Source organism: Doryrhamphus excisus, chromosome 10 (assembly GCF_030265055.1).
Source record: "Doryrhamphus excisus isolate RoL2022-K1 chromosome 10, RoL_Dexc_1.0, whole genome shotgun sequence".
Lineage (NCBI taxonomy): Eukaryota > Metazoa > Chordata > Actinopteri > Syngnathiformes > Syngnathidae > Doryrhamphus > Doryrhamphus excisus.
Window position 1 is genome coordinate 2837772 of NC_080475.1, and position 18912 is coordinate 2856683.

Genomic DNA, 18912 nt, shown 5'->3' on the forward strand with positions numbered 1-18912 from the left:
TGCTGTGGAATATGCTGGCTGCCTTTGTTGTCCGCGCCGCCTGTTCTGCTTTTCTGGCACTTTCATACAATGGTGCACTTGAGCACTGTGATGTTATTAAGCCTTTCAGAATACTACAGCTTGAATTCCAGCTCTCGGGAAAGACGGGTTTTCCCGATGTAGGATACATGGCACAACATACATCATCAAGAAACAGCAGCAAGGATTGAGTGAGAAGAAAAGGTGAGAGAAGCACGCTTTGGCATCGAATATCATCAGATGACGGCTCTATCGGTTCAAAGGACGCGATGGTCTCTTGTGGATATTTTTCTTTGTAGTCTGCTTTTAAAGGTTGTTGTACGAAGCTCATGTTTTCTTTGGGAAACTCCTGCGTTTTGGTCGTTTTTCCCGTATTTTTACTTTCCGGTACTCTCCCAGATTCCGGTTCACTCAGCAACAATCGGGCAACATTACTGTAGCTGTGCAAAAAAACCTAAATCCCTGACGTCTGAACATCTAGTCCACAGCTTTTCGCTCAATGGCTAGCACCGCTCAACTGTCAATCAGTGACAAACACAAAGTCGGGCCTACTGGTGGAAATTCTGTCCGAAAGATCAGAATATTGTATATTTTCCATAAAAAAAAAATGTTTTTTTACACTCAAAAAAAACTAGCATACCATCTCTTTAAGGCAATGTCCCAGCGAGCAGAGTCCTCCCAATGCGGCGGCGTTGTGGTCGAGTTCGAGTCTGACGACATCAGGAATGCCAGAGCCAAAAAAGCCAGGAGTATACCAGGTGAGCTGACCTAACGACACAAACACAATATGTTGCATCATAGCTGATTGCTGTGTCACCGTCGTTCCATTTGTAGGGTCGGCGCTTATCTACCTCAAGGGTCCTAAGTTCCTCATCTATGTCAGTGGAGCGTTGTCAATGTGGGTAAGCATCACTTCAATTAAGGTATTAAGGCAAAAAGGTGTATGTTCGATGGCAGGTCATTCTACCACCCTTGCCCTTCAGAAACCGTATTTTCCGGACTATAAGCCGCACTTTTTTTTCATAGGTTGGCTGTTCCTGCGACTTATACTCCAGAGCGACTTATAAATGAAAAAAGTGTTTATGTTACATAAACACTGGACATCTTTTCTGTTCATGTTTATTTTTTGTGTAGCTGAATAACCATTGTGTTAGCATATCTTACATCTATTCATATTTTATTGTTAGAACTTGCCTTCCAAGAGGACGTAATGTCTGTTTTGGTTAAGTAGTTTGTAAAATAAATTACCCGCAAAAAATGCGACTTATACTCCAGTGCGACTTATGTATGTTTTTTTTTCCTACCTAATTATGAATTTTTGGCCTTGTGCGACTTATATTCCGCAGCGACTTATGTATGTTTTTTTCTACCTAAATATGTATTTTTGGCCTTTTGCGACTTATACTGCAGTGCGACTTATGTATGTTTTTTTCTACCAAATTATGCATTTTTGGCCTTGTGCGACTTATGTATGTTTTTTTCTACCTAAATTATGCATTTTTGGCCTTGTGCGACTTATACTCCAGTGCGACTTATGTATGTTTTTTTTCTACCTAATTATGCATTTTTGGCCTTGTGCGACTTATACTGCAGTGCGACTTATGTATGTTTTTTTCTACCAAATTATGCATTTTTGGCCTTGTGCGACTTATGTATGTTTTTTTCTACCTAAATTATGCATTTTTGGTCTTGTGCGACTTATACTCCAGTGCGACTTATGTATGTTTTTTTCAACCTAATTATGCATTTTTGGTCTTGTGCGACTTATACTCCAGTGCGACTTATGTATGTTTTTTCCTACCTAATTATGCATTTTTGGCCTTGTGCGACTTATACTCCGGAGCGACTTATAAATGAAAAAACTGTTGTTACATAAATGTTACATAAACACTGGACACCTTTTCTGTTCATTTTATTTTTTGTGTATTTTGTGTCTATTCCGCCTGTTCTCTATTTTTTTATTGTTAGAACTTGCCTTCCAAGAGGACGTAATGTCTGTTTTGGTTAAGTAGTTTGTAAAATAAATTATACTACTTATACTCCAGTGCGACTTATTTATGTTTTTTCCTACCTAGTTATGCATTTTTGGCCTTGTGCGACTTATACTCCGGAACTACTTATAGTTCAGAAAATACGGTATTTATGAAAATACATGTATTTATGTTTTTAATTTAAAGGCACTGTTTGCAACGATGAAGCATCTTCCTAAAGGGAGCTAACTTTTGAACATGTGTCTCTGCGCCCCAGGTGCGCCCCATGCACATTTGCGTGACGGGTGCCATGTTTCTGATATCAGTGAAATGACAACTGGTAGTAGTATTGTAAAACTATTTTAGCTAGCGTCAATTAGCATCATAATCCCTAACGTGCCCAACATATAAGACACTTCCGTCAAGAGCATCTGATGTGTGTGAATGGCAGACTCGTTTGGGGAGAAGTTATTTGGCGCCACCTGTTTCTCAAACGTCTTATATTCGGGTCAATGCAAAACACAGAGCGATGCAAACAGATGATGACGATGATGGCGTTCTATGTTGTTTCATTCAGGGTGACCGAATGTGGCACTTTGCCATCTCCGTGTTCTTGATCGAGCTGTACGGACGTAACTTGCTGTTGACTGCAGTGTTCGGCCTGGTGGTGGCCGGCTCCGTGCTCTTACTCGGAGCTCTGATCGGAGACTGGGTCGACCGCAATCCTCGGAATAAAGGTACGCAATTTCACAGCCACCTGGAAATTTTTTTTTAGCATGCATTACCGGTGCATCAGACAAGCGGGATATAAATCAGCGGATCTCAATCTTGAGGTCGGGGGGGATGCGTGCTGGTTTGCGATCCCCGCCGTGTGGTAAATTGCATTTCCTCTCCAGCCCGCCGTCTCAAGTGTAAATCAGTTCCTGATTTGATTTCTAGAGAAGCAGCGAGGCGTTAAGGTTCTGCAGTCTGGGTTCGGTTTTGCAACAAAAAAATATAATCTATACATTGAGTCCTTTCTTTCCCCGTCTCATTTCAGTTGCACATGCGTCTCTTTTCATCCAGAACATCTCAGTGACAATATGTAGCATCGTGCTCATGTTGGTGTTCTCATATAAGCAAAGGATCGAGCAGATCTGGGACGGCTGGCTTACCGTGAGTAGACGACATCGTACCTTTCCTGTATTCAAATCCTACGCGACAATAGGATAGGATAACGGCTGTGTGGCGACGTGAGCTATGTGGCTACTCTTTTGTGCTTCCATAATAACATGTTGCATCGTAAAAACTTACACAAGGTGGTTTGTTATACGGTGGTGATCGTCCTGGCAGATGTGGCAAACCTTGCAAGCACCGCGCTGACCATTGCCATCCAGCGGGACTGGATCGTAGTCATCACCGGCTACAACCGGGGCCACCTAGCTGGTAAGAGGACTCGCTCGTGCGTTAATGGCGGCGTTGTGCAAAAAGCTTTAACGCACCTGCTTCTCTAATCCTGACAAAAGGAATGAATGCCACCATGAGGCGGATAGATCAGGTGACTAACATCCTGGCCCCGCTAGCGGTGGGACAGGTCATGACCCTGGCCTCCAATGTAGTTGGATGTGGCTTCATCCTGGGATGGAACCTTGTGTCTCTCATAGTGGAGTTCTTCTTCTTGTCCCGGGTGTACCGCATCGTTCCTGCTCTTTCAGTCAAACCGCCAGCGGTGGAGCTGGATCACACCGATCTGCAAGGGATGGAGAGGAGAGGATCACAAGGTATTGTTCCCAAAATGGATTATGTTGATATTTGTTAGTTAGAAGACTACATCCTGATCTATGGAGGATGACAAAAAGGCAGGGTTCCATATTGGCAATCATAACAACGGCGTGACTGTAAATTGTTGAGCATCTCTGAGACTGCTTTTCTGTGTACGTACATGCCAAAATATTGACATTGTTTTGTACAATGTTTCCTTATTTATCGCAGAGGACAGGAAATATATCCCAAAATAGCATGAATACTGCTAGTAGCCCACAATATTTTTTTTTCAATTATTATATGTATTTTAAGGATGCAAAACCCCCTTTATCTACTTTTCTCATCATTTTCTCACATTTTTTTCTTGTTAAAACGCTCAAAAATATTCAAACCTTTGTTAGAATTTTTTTTATTTTAATTAATTTTAGTATTTTTTATTTTAATGATCAACCTACCATGTTGCCCACAAGATTATGAAGTCACTCACGCGCATAGAATTTTTTAATTTAATTAAATTTTTTATTTTAATAAGTCACTCACGCGCATTTCACTCCTCTGACCAAGCCTTTTCGTCCTGGCGCTGTTCTGTTGTACTGTAGCGTTTTTGTATCCTTGTCACCATAGATTTTATCTACTTTTCTCATCATTTTGTCACATTTCTCTCTTGTTTAAACACTCAAAATGTTCAAACCTTTGTTAGAATTTTTTTATTTTAATTAATTTTATTTTTTTATTTTAATGATCAAACTACCATGTTGGCCACAAGATTATAAAGTCACTCACGCGCATATAATTTTTTTTATTTTAATTAATTTTATTATTATTTTTATTTTAATGATCAACCTACCATGTTGGCCACAAGACATTATGAAGTCACTCACGCGCATTTCACTCCTCTGACCGAAACTTTTCGTCCAGATGCTGTTCCGTTGTACTGTAGCGTTTTTGTATCCTTGTTAAAACATATTGCTGCAATACTCCTCGTACGGCCGCATAACATCTACATTCTTTCAGCATGTCCAGAAGTCTGACAAAATAGCATGCAATAAGTGGAAAAAAATTTAAAGTAGCCGACATTTTTTTCTTATTATATATATTTTAAGGCTGCAAAAACCCTCACCATAGACTTCATATACTTTTCTCATCATTATATCACATTTCTCTCTTGTTTAAACACACAAAATGTTCAAACCTTTGTTAGAATTTTTTTTATTTTAATTAATTTTACTTTATTTACTATTTTAATGATCAACCTACCATGTTGGCCAAAAGATTATGAAGTCACTCACGCGCATAGAATTTTTAAATTTTAATTAATTTTATTTTATTTTTTATTTTAATGATCAACCTACCATGTTGGCCACAAGATTATGAAGTCACTCACATGCATAGATTTTTTTAATTTTTAATAATAATAATTTTTATTTTAATAATCTGAATGATATGAAGTCACACACTGTACTGTAACGTTTTTCTATCCTTGTTAAAACATATCGCTGCAATTGTGAAATCACAATTTCGAATGAACACAGGAGCTGTTCGGAAGCAAAAGCTGGACTGAAATGCTGTGGAAATATGCTAAAACGTAGCATGAAAGGAAGAATAAATTGGCACTTTGAGCTCAAATTGGGAATTGAACCAACCATCGCTGGGTGTGGAAGCACTCCAACAGCCGCAATATACAACTTTTACTAATTTGCAGTGTAGCAGTTGGATATGCTAAATAAGTCTAGTGGGATCTCCCATCATGCTTTGCGGCAGTGCTCTTTAAATAGTTAATATAATTTTTAATTCCATGAACATGTAGGTTTATATGTTATTCTATGTACATAAGTACACTTTTCAGTCGTTTTTGTAAGTTTATGACAATATCAGTAGCAAAACGGTATATTATTGTACTCACTGACGTTTGTTTATCTTCAGGGGAAGGCCAAGTTGTTCAGCCTCTGGCAGAAGGCAACAGTGACGGCAGCCTACACTTAAAAGAAATCACCTACCTCCCCCTGTGCTTCCGGAGGTTCCGCTGGCTGGTGAGCACGTGCAAAGAAGGATGGACGGCCTACTACCACCAGCCTGTCTTCCTGGCGGGAATGGGCCTGGCGTTCCTCTACACCACAGTGCTGGGCTTTGACTGCATCACCACCGGCTACGCCTACACTCAGGGCATAAGCGGCTCCCTCCTCAGTTTACTGATGGGCGTCTCGGCCATCACCGGCTTGATGGGGACTGTCATGTTTACGAGACTGAGGAAGACATACGGTCTCGTCAACACCGGCATCATCTCCAGCTGCCTCCACCTGGGCTGCTTGCTACTCTGCGTGTGCTCCGTCTTTGCCCCGGGCAGCCCCATGGATCTTAGCTTGCTGATGCCCTACTTTACCTCGAACTCCTCCTCTGAGCTCGGAGGGATGGCGAGCCAAAGACAAAAACACACTTATCCTCTGAGGGGAGGCAGCAATCAGCCGCTTCTACCGGACCGCTCCTCCATCCACTGGACCAACAATACTGTGCTGTTCGACAACGTGCCCTCTGGTAGCACGCCCGAGTCTTACATCTCCATTATCCTGTTGTTCATGGGTGTGATCACAGCACGCATCGGTGAGTGGACACGCACGGTGAAATGGTCCGGCGGTATGCTTGACTGCAGGGTTGCTCAACTAAATTGTTTTCTGGGTCACATTTTTGGAAAGCTTAGTTCAACCTCATCTTAAAACTTTTGCTTCACCAAGTTCCTAACATAGCAATAAAAAAAATCATAACAAAAAACAGCAGCACAAATCAACAAAAATCGTATTATTTGTATTTATGATGCACAATAATGTCATTCACGGACTGGATTTTGCCCCCCAGCAGGATTACCGTATTTTCTGGACTATAAGACAGCTGCTCCACCCCAAAAAAGGGCGCCAGTCACGTAAATGTGCGTGGGGCGCACCTGGGGCGCACCTGGGGCGCACCTGGGGCGCAGCTTCCTTGCTCTGAGCAGGAAGAGCCACACGTTCAAAAGTTAGCGCCCCTTTAGGCTGCCGCTTATTCGTTGCAAACAGTGCCTTTAATTTACCGTATTTTCTGGACTATAAGTCGCTCCGGAGTATCGCACAAGGCCAAAAATTCATAATTAGGTAGAAAAAAAACACATTATGTTTATGTTTTTGTTTATGTAACATAAACAGTTGTTTTCATTTATAAGTCGCTCTGGAGTATAAGTCGCAGGTACAGCCAACCTATGAAAAAAAGTGCGACTTATAGTCCGGAAAAACAGTACTTACATTTTGTAAAAAGTAATTTACCGTATTTTCTGGACTATAAGTCACTCCGGAGTATAAGTCGCACAAGGCCAAAAATGCATAACTAGGTAGAAAAAAACCTATTATGTTTATGTAACATAAACAGTTTTTTTCATTTATAAGTCGCTCTGGAGTATAAGTCGCAGGAACAGCCAACCTATGAAAAAAAGGGGCGACTTATAGTCCGGAAAATACGGTACTGGACTAAAACAGACATTAGGTCGTCTTGGAAGGCAAGTTCTAACATTAATAAAAGAATAGAGAACAGGCTGAATAGATGTAAGATATGCTAACACAATGGTTATTAGCTACACATAAAAATAAATATGAACAGTGTTTATGTAACATAAACAGTTCTATCATTTATAAGTCGCTCTGGAGTATAAGTCGCAGGAACAGCCAACCTATTGAAAAAAAAGTGTGACTTATAGTCCGAAAAATACAGTAAATGACTGCTATGACTATGAATGTGTTTTTAGCGCAATTGTTGATTAAAGCCCAATGTCACCTCTATTTCAGGTCTATGGTCCTTCGACCTGACAGTTACCCAGCTGTTACAGGAGACCATCTGTGAGTCCGAGCGAGGTGTTGTAAATGGGGTGCAGAGCTCTATGAATTACCTGATGGACCTGCTCCACTTCATAATGGTCATCTCTGCTCCACAGCCGCAGCATTTTGGCATCCTAGTTCTTATTTCTGTGCTCTTCATCACCACCGGACACACTATGTACTTCCTGTATGCGCACAAGGCCAAGAGAAAACGTCGCCGGGACACCTAAAGGAGCAGTCATGTCATGTGACTTAGCCATTCATTTCAGCACACCACAGAAAGCGTCTGTCTCACCTCGGCTGCTTCCTTCCTTCCTGCAGGGGCCCTGCATGTGTGACACATAGCAAACCAGAACTCAGGTGCAATAGAATGGGAGCAACGCTGTATCATGAATATAAATGGCCGCTATAAAGGCGGCAATGAAAACCTCCAGGGGATGTCCTAGTCTAATTTACAGCAGGACTTCTTCTTCTCGACATGCCTTTTGGAAAAGCCTGCAGGATTACTGCAAGGCACTCCATGAAAGAGTGAATGGATGGAGACATTTTTCACACCGTTGTGAGGAAAACATTGGAAAAAAAGAAAGTGGCACAGGTGTTACTGATACGTCCACTTGGAAATATTCCAGGATGTCCTAAAAAAAAAAAAAAAAAAAAAAAGGAACATAAAGGGAACTACAAGTGAAAAATGAGAATGGCAGCTTCCCTTTTTAATGGACAGTCGTAAAAAGGATAAAATTTCCTTCCCCTGGTTTGTTTCCCTGTGGATGAATCAAGCAAACACTCGCCAGATGTACTGTCCTAAAATCCTCACATATTTGAAGAATAATCCATCAATCACATTTTTTTGGCATGTTTGAAATCAACACTAGCACTCCTATTTTGTACTTCTTATCATCTTCACCATTGCCTTACCTCAACAAAGGGCGACAACACTGTCGGAGATGACTTTTTTGCTACATGGTATGTCTTCATAGCTCCGTCATGTACAGTGGATGAAGCTTCCCACAACCGGCATCACCTCTCTGCAATTTATTTGTAACATTTGCCTGTCACCTCTACACATTGTGTGTTGTCAAGTGTTTTGTTTTAGACTGATACATCATAATATATAATAAAGATTCATTAAAATCTACTCACGCTCCATATTGGATTTATTATCAATATTAAGATCTTGCCTCAAACTGTGGAATTAAGCATTGGCAGGTTGGACTGCAGTTTTGGTTTATGGTTGTTTCCTGTTTCATGCTCTTATTTTGATTTTTGGTTTCCTGTTTGGTTATATGCATCTGCTTTACGCCTGAAAGCGTATGTGGCAGTACCTGTTTTTCATTGGTAGTCAAACTAAACATCTTAAATAATTGAAAAAAAATCCTGGGCATACATTTGCACAAGTAAACACATTATTTACACAACATGGACACAAGACTAGCGCCACGAAGAGGAAACATGCTAGGTTAATTGGCAACTCCAAATTGTCCATAGGTATGAATGTGAGTGTGAATGGTTGTTTGTCTATATGTGCCCTGTGATTGGCTGGCCACCAGTCCAGGGTGTACCCCGCCTCTCGCCCAAAGACAGCTGGGATAGGCTCCAGCACCCCCCACAACCCTCGTGAGGATAAGCAGTAGAAAATGAATTAATGTGAGCCCTAACCAGACTTCCTTATATGGGCATGCCCTGGTACAAGCTGAGTGGGACCAATGACAGCGCAGCGGGCATGCCAGGAGTAGAGTCATGAGTGGAAATCCGAGGAATAGGTGCAGATTCTGGAAGATCTAGAAAGCTCTCTATGCGGGTTATTGCGTGTAGCTGCTCTATAGGATTCAACAACTCCATGTGAGTGTGAATGGTTGTTTGTCTATATGTGCCCTATGATTGGCTGGCCACCAGTCCAGGGTGTACCCCGCCTCTCACCCGAAGACAGCTGGAATAGGCTCCAACACCCCCCACGACCCTGGTGAGGATAAGCAATAGAAAATTAATTAATGTGAGCCCTAACCAGACTTCCTTATATGGGCATGCCTGGTACAAGCTGAGTGAGACCAATGACAGTGCAGCGGGTATGCCAGGAGTAGAGTCATGAGTGGAAATCCAAGGAATAGGTGCAGATTCTGGAAGATCTAGAAAGCTCTCCATGCGGGTCATTGCGTGTAGCTGCTCTATAGGATTCAACAACTCCATGTGAGTGTGAATGGTTGTTTGTCTATATATGTGCCCTGTGATTGGCTGGCCACCAGTCCAGGGTGTACCCCGCCTCTCACCCGAAGACAGCTGGGATAGGCTCCAACATACCCGTGACCCTCGTAAGGAAAAGCGGTAGAAAATGAATGAATGACTGAATAAGATTGTTAAAAAAAGATTCTTATATGCCTATTAGTATTAATAATGCCATATAAATGTTAATTTACATACCAGTTTACTCCACATATAGGCAAACAACCATTCACACTATGGACAATTTGGAGTCGCCAATTAACCTAGCATGTTTTTGGAATGTGGGAGGAAACCGGAGTACTCAGAGAAAACCCACGCATGCACGCGGAGAACATGCAAACTCCACACAGAGATGTCCAAGCGGGGAATCGAACCACTCGTCCACTGTGCGGCCTATATCATAACTTGTAAAAACAACACAGAAATGCCCAGCGGAGACTCTAACCCACATCCATAGTTTATCATCATAATTTAAATTCCGGGATAACACAGAGAGGCTGAAATATTTGGGTATCACTGAAATACTGCAACAAGCTTTCATCACTTCCTTCTGCTTCCTATGCTGCAGGCCTACAGTATCCCTGATGCTTTTCATGCTACTCCCTGATTAAAGTGCACACGCTAACAAGTCTGACTTTAGGCATTCTCACTTTGCAATTCATTTACTCCCAAAACTGGGTCAGTTGTAGCACGTTACAACTGGAGTCGCCCCACTACAAAGCGAGAAGAAGGAGAAGAAGGATGAATAACAAGGTTGTTTGTACATATTCAAGGCCAAGCGGATGCGTTGTGGACTAGGATGATATTGTTGAAAGATGTGTGAAGCAATTTACGGTGGAGGTCCCTGGTGGGGGATGTTCATGAGGTGGTATCGTTTTTGAAAGGAAAAACCTCAGCAAATCTTGTGAGACTGCTTTTTCTTTGACTTTTTGTTTGGGATGTTGGATATTAGCCTTTTTGCCAATATACCGATATTGTCCAATTCTCAATTTCCCACACTAATATCAGCCGATAAAGTGTGGTGGAATGAACACAACATCGGTTTTCATGATCGTGACAAAATAATCAGATATCGATATCAAACGATATCACATTTGGTAACGCTTTATATTAAGGTACTTAAGACTTAATAAGTAGTAATTAAAGTTAATAAGGAGCTGTGGTTAGCTAGTGGTTAGCACGCAGACCTCACAGCTCGGAGTGCGAGTGACAGGAAGAAAAGCTCTGACTCACTTGGGGAGAAGTCCTTTGGCGCCACCTGTTGGTTTGCTTGTCTAAATTTCCAGAGCTTTTTTGCTGTTAATAAAAATACCATCGAGACCAGGGTTCAATTCCACCCTCGGCCATCTCTGTGTGGAGTTTGCATGTATTCCCCGTGCATGCGTGGGTTTTCTCCGAGTACTCCGGTTTCCTCCCACATTCCAAAAACATGCTAGGTTAATTAGCGACTCCAAATTGTCCATAGGTATGAATGTGAGTGTGAATGGTTGTTTGTCTATATGTGCCCTGTGATTGGCTGGCCACCAGTCCAGGGTGTACCCCGCCTCTCGCCCGAAGACAGCTGGGATAGGCTCCAGCATCCCCGCGACCCTCGTGAGGATAAGCAGTAGAAAATGAATGTATGAAAAATTGCAGGCTGCACGGTGGTCGAGTGGTTAACACGCAGACCTCACAGCTAGGAGACCCGAGTTCAATTCCACTCTCGGCCATTTCTGTGTTGTTTTTACAAGTTATGATATAGGCCGCACAGTGGACGAGTGGTTTGATTCCCCGCTTGGACATCTTCTGTGTGGAGTTTGCATGTTCTCCCCGTGCATGCGTGGGTTTTCTCCGGGTACTCCGGTTTCCTCCCACATTCCAAAAACATGCTAGGTTAATTAGCAACTCCAAATTGTCCATAGGTATGAATGTGAGTGTGAATGGTTGTTTGTCTATATGTGCCCAGTGATTGGCTGAAGATCATTTGAAGATCATTTGAACCTGCTTGTTAAATGAAACCTTTCATGTTTATAAGGCGGTTAAGAGGCATCAGTGGTATCTTACATACTATAGACTGACCAAGGGCAGTCATTTTTCCCCCTATGACCATTTTATCTCTGATGGTTCTATTGATTTTTACCACTGTCAGCAGTGTGATGCTTGACTGGGTCCTTGCAAGGCCATTCAGTTTGTGCTGGTGTGCCAAAGTACTGACTCAGCAAACTGAGAAATGAGAAAAAGCTCCTCAATTCCTGCTTCCATCATATTTAGCTTTTTTTATCTGACACCTCGCTGTGGCCAAATTTATTTTGAAAAGAAGAAATAATACCGCAGTGGTAGTTTTATCAGATTCCAGCGATACGGTGGAGCATCGGAGGTGGTTGGACTCGCTAACATTTTCCCACTGGAAGTCATAGAAACTAATTAATCTGTTCCAGGATCATCATGACACATTTATTCACTGTGCTTCGAGTGTTGACTTGCTGCATTTGCCATATTGTACTGAGCAGCCAGTACATATGCGTCTATCACTTTACTTATTCTTTCCTGAATCTTTTTTAACAATTTTTTTTGTTATCATATTATCATTAATATATAATTGGTGCTTATTACAATCAGTTTCAGTATATTAACATTAATAAATTAATGAATATTTTAATTAATATTTATATAGCATTATTAATACTAATAGGCATATAAGAATCTTTTTTTAACAACTTATTAACTTTCATTCATTTTCTACCACTTATCCTCACGAGGGTCGCAGGGGTGCTGGAGCCTATCCCAGCTGTTTTCGGGCGAGAGGCGGGGTACACCCTGGACTAGTGGCCAGCCAATCACAGGGCACATATAGACAAACAACCATTCACACTCACATTCATACCTATGGACAATTTGGAGTCGCTAATTAACCTAGCATGTTTTTGGAATGTGGGAGGAAACCGGAGTACCCAGAACAAAACCCACGCATGCACGGGGAGAACATGCAAAGTTGGGTCTCCTAGCTGTGAGGCCTGCGTGCTAACCACTCGACCACCGTGCAGTGTAGATAATAGAATTTGATTTTAAATGAAAAACTTACAATAAAAAAAACTCTTTGTTTTGTATTCATCCGAAGCTTGTTGTTTGGCAAAATCATGTAATCGGGTGGCTTGTAGCACTTACTATTCATTCATTAATTCATTCATTTTCTACCGCTTATCCTCACGAGGGTCGTGGGGGTGCTGGAGCCTATCCCAACTGTTTTCAGGCGAGAGGCGGACTGGACTGAACTGGTCGCCAGCCAATCACAGGGCACATATAGACAAGTAGTATTCTCATGTCAAACGATGCCAAAGTTTCAGATAATGAGGTTTGCGCATTTGGAAGCGAGCCCTGAAAAAAGTTTGTGATGGCTCAAAACGCTCGGTTTTATAAGCCGTGTTAAAACTGGCCCTTTGTGATGTCACAGAAAGGTGGACTTCCTTATATGGTTCATAGTAAGGATGCACTTGGAGTAAATTAAACAGACCGTTTTGACAGGAAGCACAACTCCAAGTAAATACAGCTGGAATTAGGGGCAGGTTCCAGAAGATCTAGAAAGTTTTCTGTGCGGGTTATTGTGTGTAGCTGCTCTATAGGAGTCCACAACTCAATACAAAAGGGCCAGGTCCCCTTTAATGCTACTATTTATGTGGAGCGCCATTAAACACAAACAGTTATTACATTATTACTAATTACAGTCATTGCAAATGTAATATTTGCATTTGCATATAGACAAACAACCATTCACACTCACATTCATACCTATGGACAATTTGGAGTCGCTAATTAACCTAGCATGTTTTTGGAATGTGGGAGGAAACCGGAGTATTCGGAGAAAACCCACGCATGCACGGGGAGAACATGCAAACTCCACACAGAGATGGCCGAGGGTGGAATTGAACTCGGGTCTCCTAGCTGTGAGGCCTATGTGTTAACCACTCATCCACCGTGCAGCCAACATTTCTTAAAGGAAAAAATGTATTCCATTTTTAAATGTTGTGGTTTTCGTCTGATGTTTTGAAACACATTATTGATGAAAACTGATGTTCCAAGTGAACTCGGGTCTCCTAGCTGTGAGGTCTGCTCACGAAATATCTACTCCTCGCTAATCTGTGACAAGCACATGTATGAAATCACGTATGACATTTGCTTACTGTATTGTGTCCATAATTGAACAACGTTCATAACAAAGTGTGACCTTCCAGTGCAATGCACCCTGCCGCCCACTCCAACGTCCAGACGCTCTCCCGCATTCAAGAGATTTTCAAACTTCCTTTTTGGGTCTGTTTGGCCGGCCAGATGTTTCCTGAACCTGCCCTGTTTCCCAACTCCCGCCCCTCCCGATGTAGTGAAAGGCAGGGGAAGGGCGAGAGGGAGTTTTGTCATTCACTCCGTATGCATCCACTCATACCTGGCCTCCGTGGGCTGCACTGACAGGAAGTCAAAAGCCTCTGAGCATCTGAAGCTCATTTTAAAAGCACCTCACCTCTTTGCAAATCAGCTCCCAGACAGGAGTTGTCCCGGTTGGAAAAGGCGGTGATGTCGTGGGACTGTGGTCTGAGGTACGTGTTCTCCGTGTCCCCTACGCTGCAGCCGAGCGGCATGTGCATCCTGCATGATAAGGAGGACTTGTCCAAACTGGAGATGGTCCAGAGACTGGCCAAGGATGGCTGCCGCTTCTTGCAGAATCACAGCAAGGGCCCGGAGAGGACATCTGAGGTGAGCAACAAATACGGTATCGTTTAGCTGACTAGGCAAGCTTCATAACCTTGAGGAACATGTAGGCTACGTGTTTCAATCTGGGCTTGGATGACATTTCTAATGTTGCAGTAAGATGTTTACAATGGGAGTAAAAGCCTGGATATTTGCTCATTACTCTAAAGGTGGTACCAGATTACAGTACTAATAAACACTATGGATGGAAATGGTGATGCACCTCCAAAGTCCTCGTCCTGAAAAGGCTGGAAGGCCATCTCTTGGTTGGGGATGGGTCTTGTTTTTGGGTCTGTTGTTTTGTCTTATGTAAGATTCTGTGATTATATGTGTGGGGAAAAAAACACTTATTGAATTGGTAACTGCTCTGGCGTGGAGAAGGGGTAGGGATTAATAAGCTTTGCTTCTTCCTGCTCCTTTTCAGACATGTGTAGTAATGAGGTGTTGTGTATGTATGAATGTGTGTATATATATATGTATGTATATATGTATGAATATGTGTATGGATGCTGCATGTATGTATATATATATATGTGTGTGTGTATGTGTGTATATATATACAGTATGTAAGTATATAAATAGATATTGTAAGGGTATTGTATTGTAAGTGTATATGTGAGATAACATTACTGTGACATAGTATTCATTCATTCATTTTCTACCGCTTTTCCTCATGAGTGCTGGAGCCTATCCCAGCTATCTTTGACTGGTGGCCAGCCAATCACAGGGCACATATAGACAAACAACCATTCACACTCACATTCATACCTATGGACAATTTGGAGTTGCTAATTAACCTTTAATTAACCATTTTTTTGGAATGTGGGAGGAAACCGGAGTACCCGAAGAAAACCCACGCATGCACGGGGAGAACATGCAAACTCCACACAGAGATGGCCGAGGGTAGGATTGAACTCGGGTCTCCTAGCTGTGAGGCCTGCGTGTTAACCACTCGGACGCTGTGCAGCCTGCAATTTTTCATTCATTCATTTTCTACCGCTTATCCTCACAAGGGTTGCGGGGGTGCTGGAGCCTATCCCAGCCGTTTTCGGGCGAGAGGCGTGGTACACCCTGGACTGGTGGCCAGCCAATCACAGGGCACATATAGACAAACAACCATTCACACTCACATTCATACCTATGGACAATTTGGAGTCGCTAATTAACCTAGCATGTTTTGGGAATGTGGGAAGAAACCCATGCATGCACACGGAGAACATGCAAACTCCACACAGAGATGCCCGTGGGTGGGATCGAACTCGGGTCTCCTAGCTGTGAGGCCTGCATGTTAACCACTCGCCCGCCGTGCAGCCTGCATTAACATTTCTTACAGGAAAAAATGTATTCGATGTTGTGGTTTTCGTCGGATGTTTTGAAACACATTATTGATGAAAACTGATTTTTTTTTCACATTCAGTTTTATTTCCAATCCACTGAGGGAGTATAAAAATATAAACAAACACAATTATGCTGAAATGTGTGACCCTAGTATACTCATACTATATATTCTGGTATTGCATTCAGTTTCACCCATTATAAATGTCATTGAAATGGACTTGAACAAACAGTAAGTCTGTGATGTATAACCACATCACATCACATCACGACTAGCCCTCATCACCTAAGCCTCTGACAGGCTTAGCTCATACTGGGCTCAGCTTCCTGCTGCCTGGATCTTTGTGCCAAACTGTGCAACAATGACAGGAAGCACTGACGCAAGTGGCCCAGACCACCGTGTCCAGACATCATGTAGCCTGTCAGGGTGGAGTCCAGTGCGTCAGGTCCCCGACCTTTTCTCCAAAGACTAAATCTCTTTATCTGTGTTATTTAATATAGTGGCATTTTGCCTTATCTGCGTATGATAACATATATCAGGGGTCTCAAACTCAATTTACTTGGGGGCCACTGGAGACTGGGCCGCATCAGGTTTTCCAAAAAAAAAAAACCAAAAAAAAAACGCATTTATTAAAAACAAAAAAAATTAAAAAACTTTGCTTTGGTTCCAATTTTCTACAAGAAAAGCTCTGATAAAACATTCCACTGTTCTCAAATATCTTACTTTTTATTTTTCTACACAAAATAAGATGAAAAATAAATAAACAAATCAAGAATAAAGAAAATCAATCAATCAGTAATAAATAAATATAATAATAATAATAAAACGGCAACTAATAAAAACTTAAGAAACCACATATAGTTGGTGGGTAGACAAATTATTTTTTTCAGATTAAAATGAACAAAGCATTATTAGAGCCCTGTAGACATGACAAAACACGACTATAGTCACATTTATACTCTTTTTATTTACAACATATTGCGCAACTGCAGGGTCTTGAGACACATGCTAACTCGCAAACTAGAGAGCTAGCGACCTAAACGGTAGCCTTCAAGTTCTTTCCCTTGAACTTAAATAGCCAAAAACTTACCACTTCCACACGGATAGGGAGGATAACTTTTAACATGAACATTAATCAAATGTAAGTTTTTTCTGCGTACATGATACCATACAGCATCCATATCAAACTTGCGCGGGCCGCACTAACATTAAACTTTCATATCAAGGTGGGGGCCTCAAACTAGTGTCCTGCGGGCCACATTTGGCCCGCGGGCCACATGTTTGAGACCGCCGATTTACAACACATTGCGCAACTGCAGGGTCTTGAGACACATGCTAACTCGCAAACTAGAGAGCTAGCGACCTAAACGGTAGCCTTCAAGTTATTTCCTTTGAACTTAAATAGCCAAAAACTTACCACTTCCACACGGATAGGGAGGATAACTATTAACAGTTATTTGACCTTTAACATGAACATTATTATTATTAATTTTTTCTGGGTACATGATACCATACAGCATCCATATCAAACTTGCGCGGGCCGCACTAACATTAAACTTTCATATCAAGGCGGGGGCCTCAAACTCGTCTCCTATGGGCCACATTTGGCCCGCGGGCCGCATGTTTGAGACCCCTGACATATATATGATACAGCAAGCTATTCTCATATATTAGAACATAGCGGAAAATGAAGTATACCAATGACAAGTTCGTGTACTGCAGATACGGAGACCTCATTAAGTACTTGACATAGATAGAAATATAGAGATTATGCAGCTGAGTCTCCAGATAATACAATAGTTTACAGTAATCCAATGATGCCACATGCATACATTACTCATATACATATCTAAATCTGGGCATCAAAGAGCTTAGAGTTCCCAGATGGTGACTGCATGACTATTTCACTTCAATGCACTCTGACTGTTATGCAATCGCTTTCAATCTTATTTAGTTTGTATGTTTTTTTTTTTTCCATTGCATGATTTATATTTGACATTTCATCTAGTTGGACGTGGCTACTTCTTATTATAACATGCACTTCCTGTGCAAATGTTAGGCCAAATGTTCCAGTTTTACATAACATGCACATTCTGGTGATATGATGACAGCTTAGCCAATGAGAACAGAGGTACTTTTGGTGGTGGGGGGGGAAAGCAAAGTCAACATCAAATAGTTCTTTGAAAACCGAGCTGGTGTTTGAATTTTTTGCTATCTTTTTTTTTCCACATAACCCCACGAGGAATTTCAGTCGAATTGTGTGCGATGTGAGTGTTCCATACCATGCATGCATGCCGGCGCTGGTGTAGCATCACAAAGCCAAGCAGACAGACAGAGGAGGGTCCCTCCATCCAGTGGAATGCATCTGGAACCCAGAGAGGGACAATAAAGCATCTGATGTCACATGTCTCTTCAGTAATGTTTACTCTTCTCCAGACCAGAGACCATTTTAGGAGTACTTAAATCTGTGAGTCCAGGTCACCTAAGGGCCTGGGAGCTCCGTACAATTCCAAGCATTTTGTTCCGGAGACCTGATTGTTGTCGCATCTAATAATCACACGGCTCAGGGTGTGTACTGGAGCTGGATCAATAATTCATTGTGGGGAAAGGTGAGTTTACATATTGACCGAAGCTAGTCGGAAAACTTTCTTGGAAAAACACAAATCCGGCCCTACTATTCATAAGACGCATATTTTAATTGGGAAGTCCATCGGCTAACGTTTTTTTCATGTAAAATCATTTTTCATGTTTTCATTCAGGGGCTGCACAGTGATCGAGTGGTTAGCACACAGGCCTCACAGCTAGGAAACCCGAGTTCAATTCCCTCCTCGGCCATCTCTGTTGTCATGTTCTCCCCCCACATTCCAAAAACATGCTAGGTTAAATAGCGACTCCAAATTGTCCATAGGTATGAATGTGAGTGTGAATGGTTGTTTGTCTATATGTGCCCTGTGATTGGCTGGCCACCAGTCCAGGGTGTACCCCGCCTCCCGCCCGAAGACAGCTGGGATAGGCTCAAGCATCCCCACATCCCTCGTGAGGATAAGCGATAGAAAATGAATGAATGAATGAAAAC

At 42.0% G+C, this 18912-nt stretch overlaps 2 protein-coding genes and 2 long non-coding RNA genes across 5 annotated transcripts in view; 2 read left to right on the plus strand and 2 right to left on the minus strand.

Annotated features, from left to right (window-relative positions):
- On the minus strand, positions 1-6446 carry LOC131137294 (uncharacterized). Its single transcript, XR_009131880.1, has 3 exons — positions 5729-6446; positions 3282-3717; positions 1-786 (listed from the first exon to the last, which is right to left on the minus strand). It is a non-coding gene; the product is annotated as an uncharacterized LOC131137294 (long non-coding RNA).
- Positions 78-8662, plus strand: si:ch211-254p10.2 (solute carrier family 40 member 1). Its single transcript, XM_058085038.1, has 9 exons — positions 78-222; positions 671-776; positions 853-920; positions 2566-2725; positions 3028-3143; positions 3287-3413; positions 3494-3748; positions 5655-6329; positions 7538-8662. The coding sequence occupies exons 2-9, from the start codon at positions 674-676 to the stop codon at positions 7795-7797; spliced, it is 1764 nt and encodes a 587-aa protein (XP_057941021.1). The 5' UTR covers positions 78-222; positions 671-673; the 3' UTR covers positions 7798-8662.
- LOC131137293 (uncharacterized) lies at positions 7573-18193 on the minus strand. Its single transcript, XR_009131879.1, has 4 exons — positions 18119-18193; positions 14274-14501; positions 7863-7893; positions 7573-7793 (listed from the first exon to the last, which is right to left on the minus strand). It is a non-coding gene; the product is annotated as an uncharacterized LOC131137293 (long non-coding RNA).
- The window catches only part of LOC131137291 (rap guanine nucleotide exchange factor 5-like), a 25647-nt gene continuing 20920 nt past the window's right edge, over positions 14186-18912 (plus strand). The window contains exon 1 of one of the 2 annotated variants that reach the window (XM_058085034.1): positions 14186-14506. In XM_058085034.1, coding sequence (XP_057941017.1) covers positions 14327-14506 — 180 coding nt within the window. In that variant the 5' untranslated portion in view covers positions 14186-14326. The remainder of the gene's footprint in view (positions 14507-18912) is intronic. The other variant, XM_058085037.1, reaches the window with a different exon arrangement.

Coding starts and splice junctions, on each gene's coding strand:
- si:ch211-254p10.2 (XM_058085038.1), top strand. CDS start 674: ATGTCCCAGCGAGCAGAGTCCTCCCAATGCGGCGGCGTTGTGGTCGAG. Junction 777..852: donor AAAAGCCAGGAGTATACCAG/GTGAGCTGACCT, acceptor TTCCATTTGTAG/GGTCGGCGCTTATCTACCTC. Junction 3,414..3,493: donor CAACCGGGGCCACCTAGCTG/GTAAGAGGACTC, acceptor TCCTGACAAAAG/GAATGAATGCCACCATGAGG.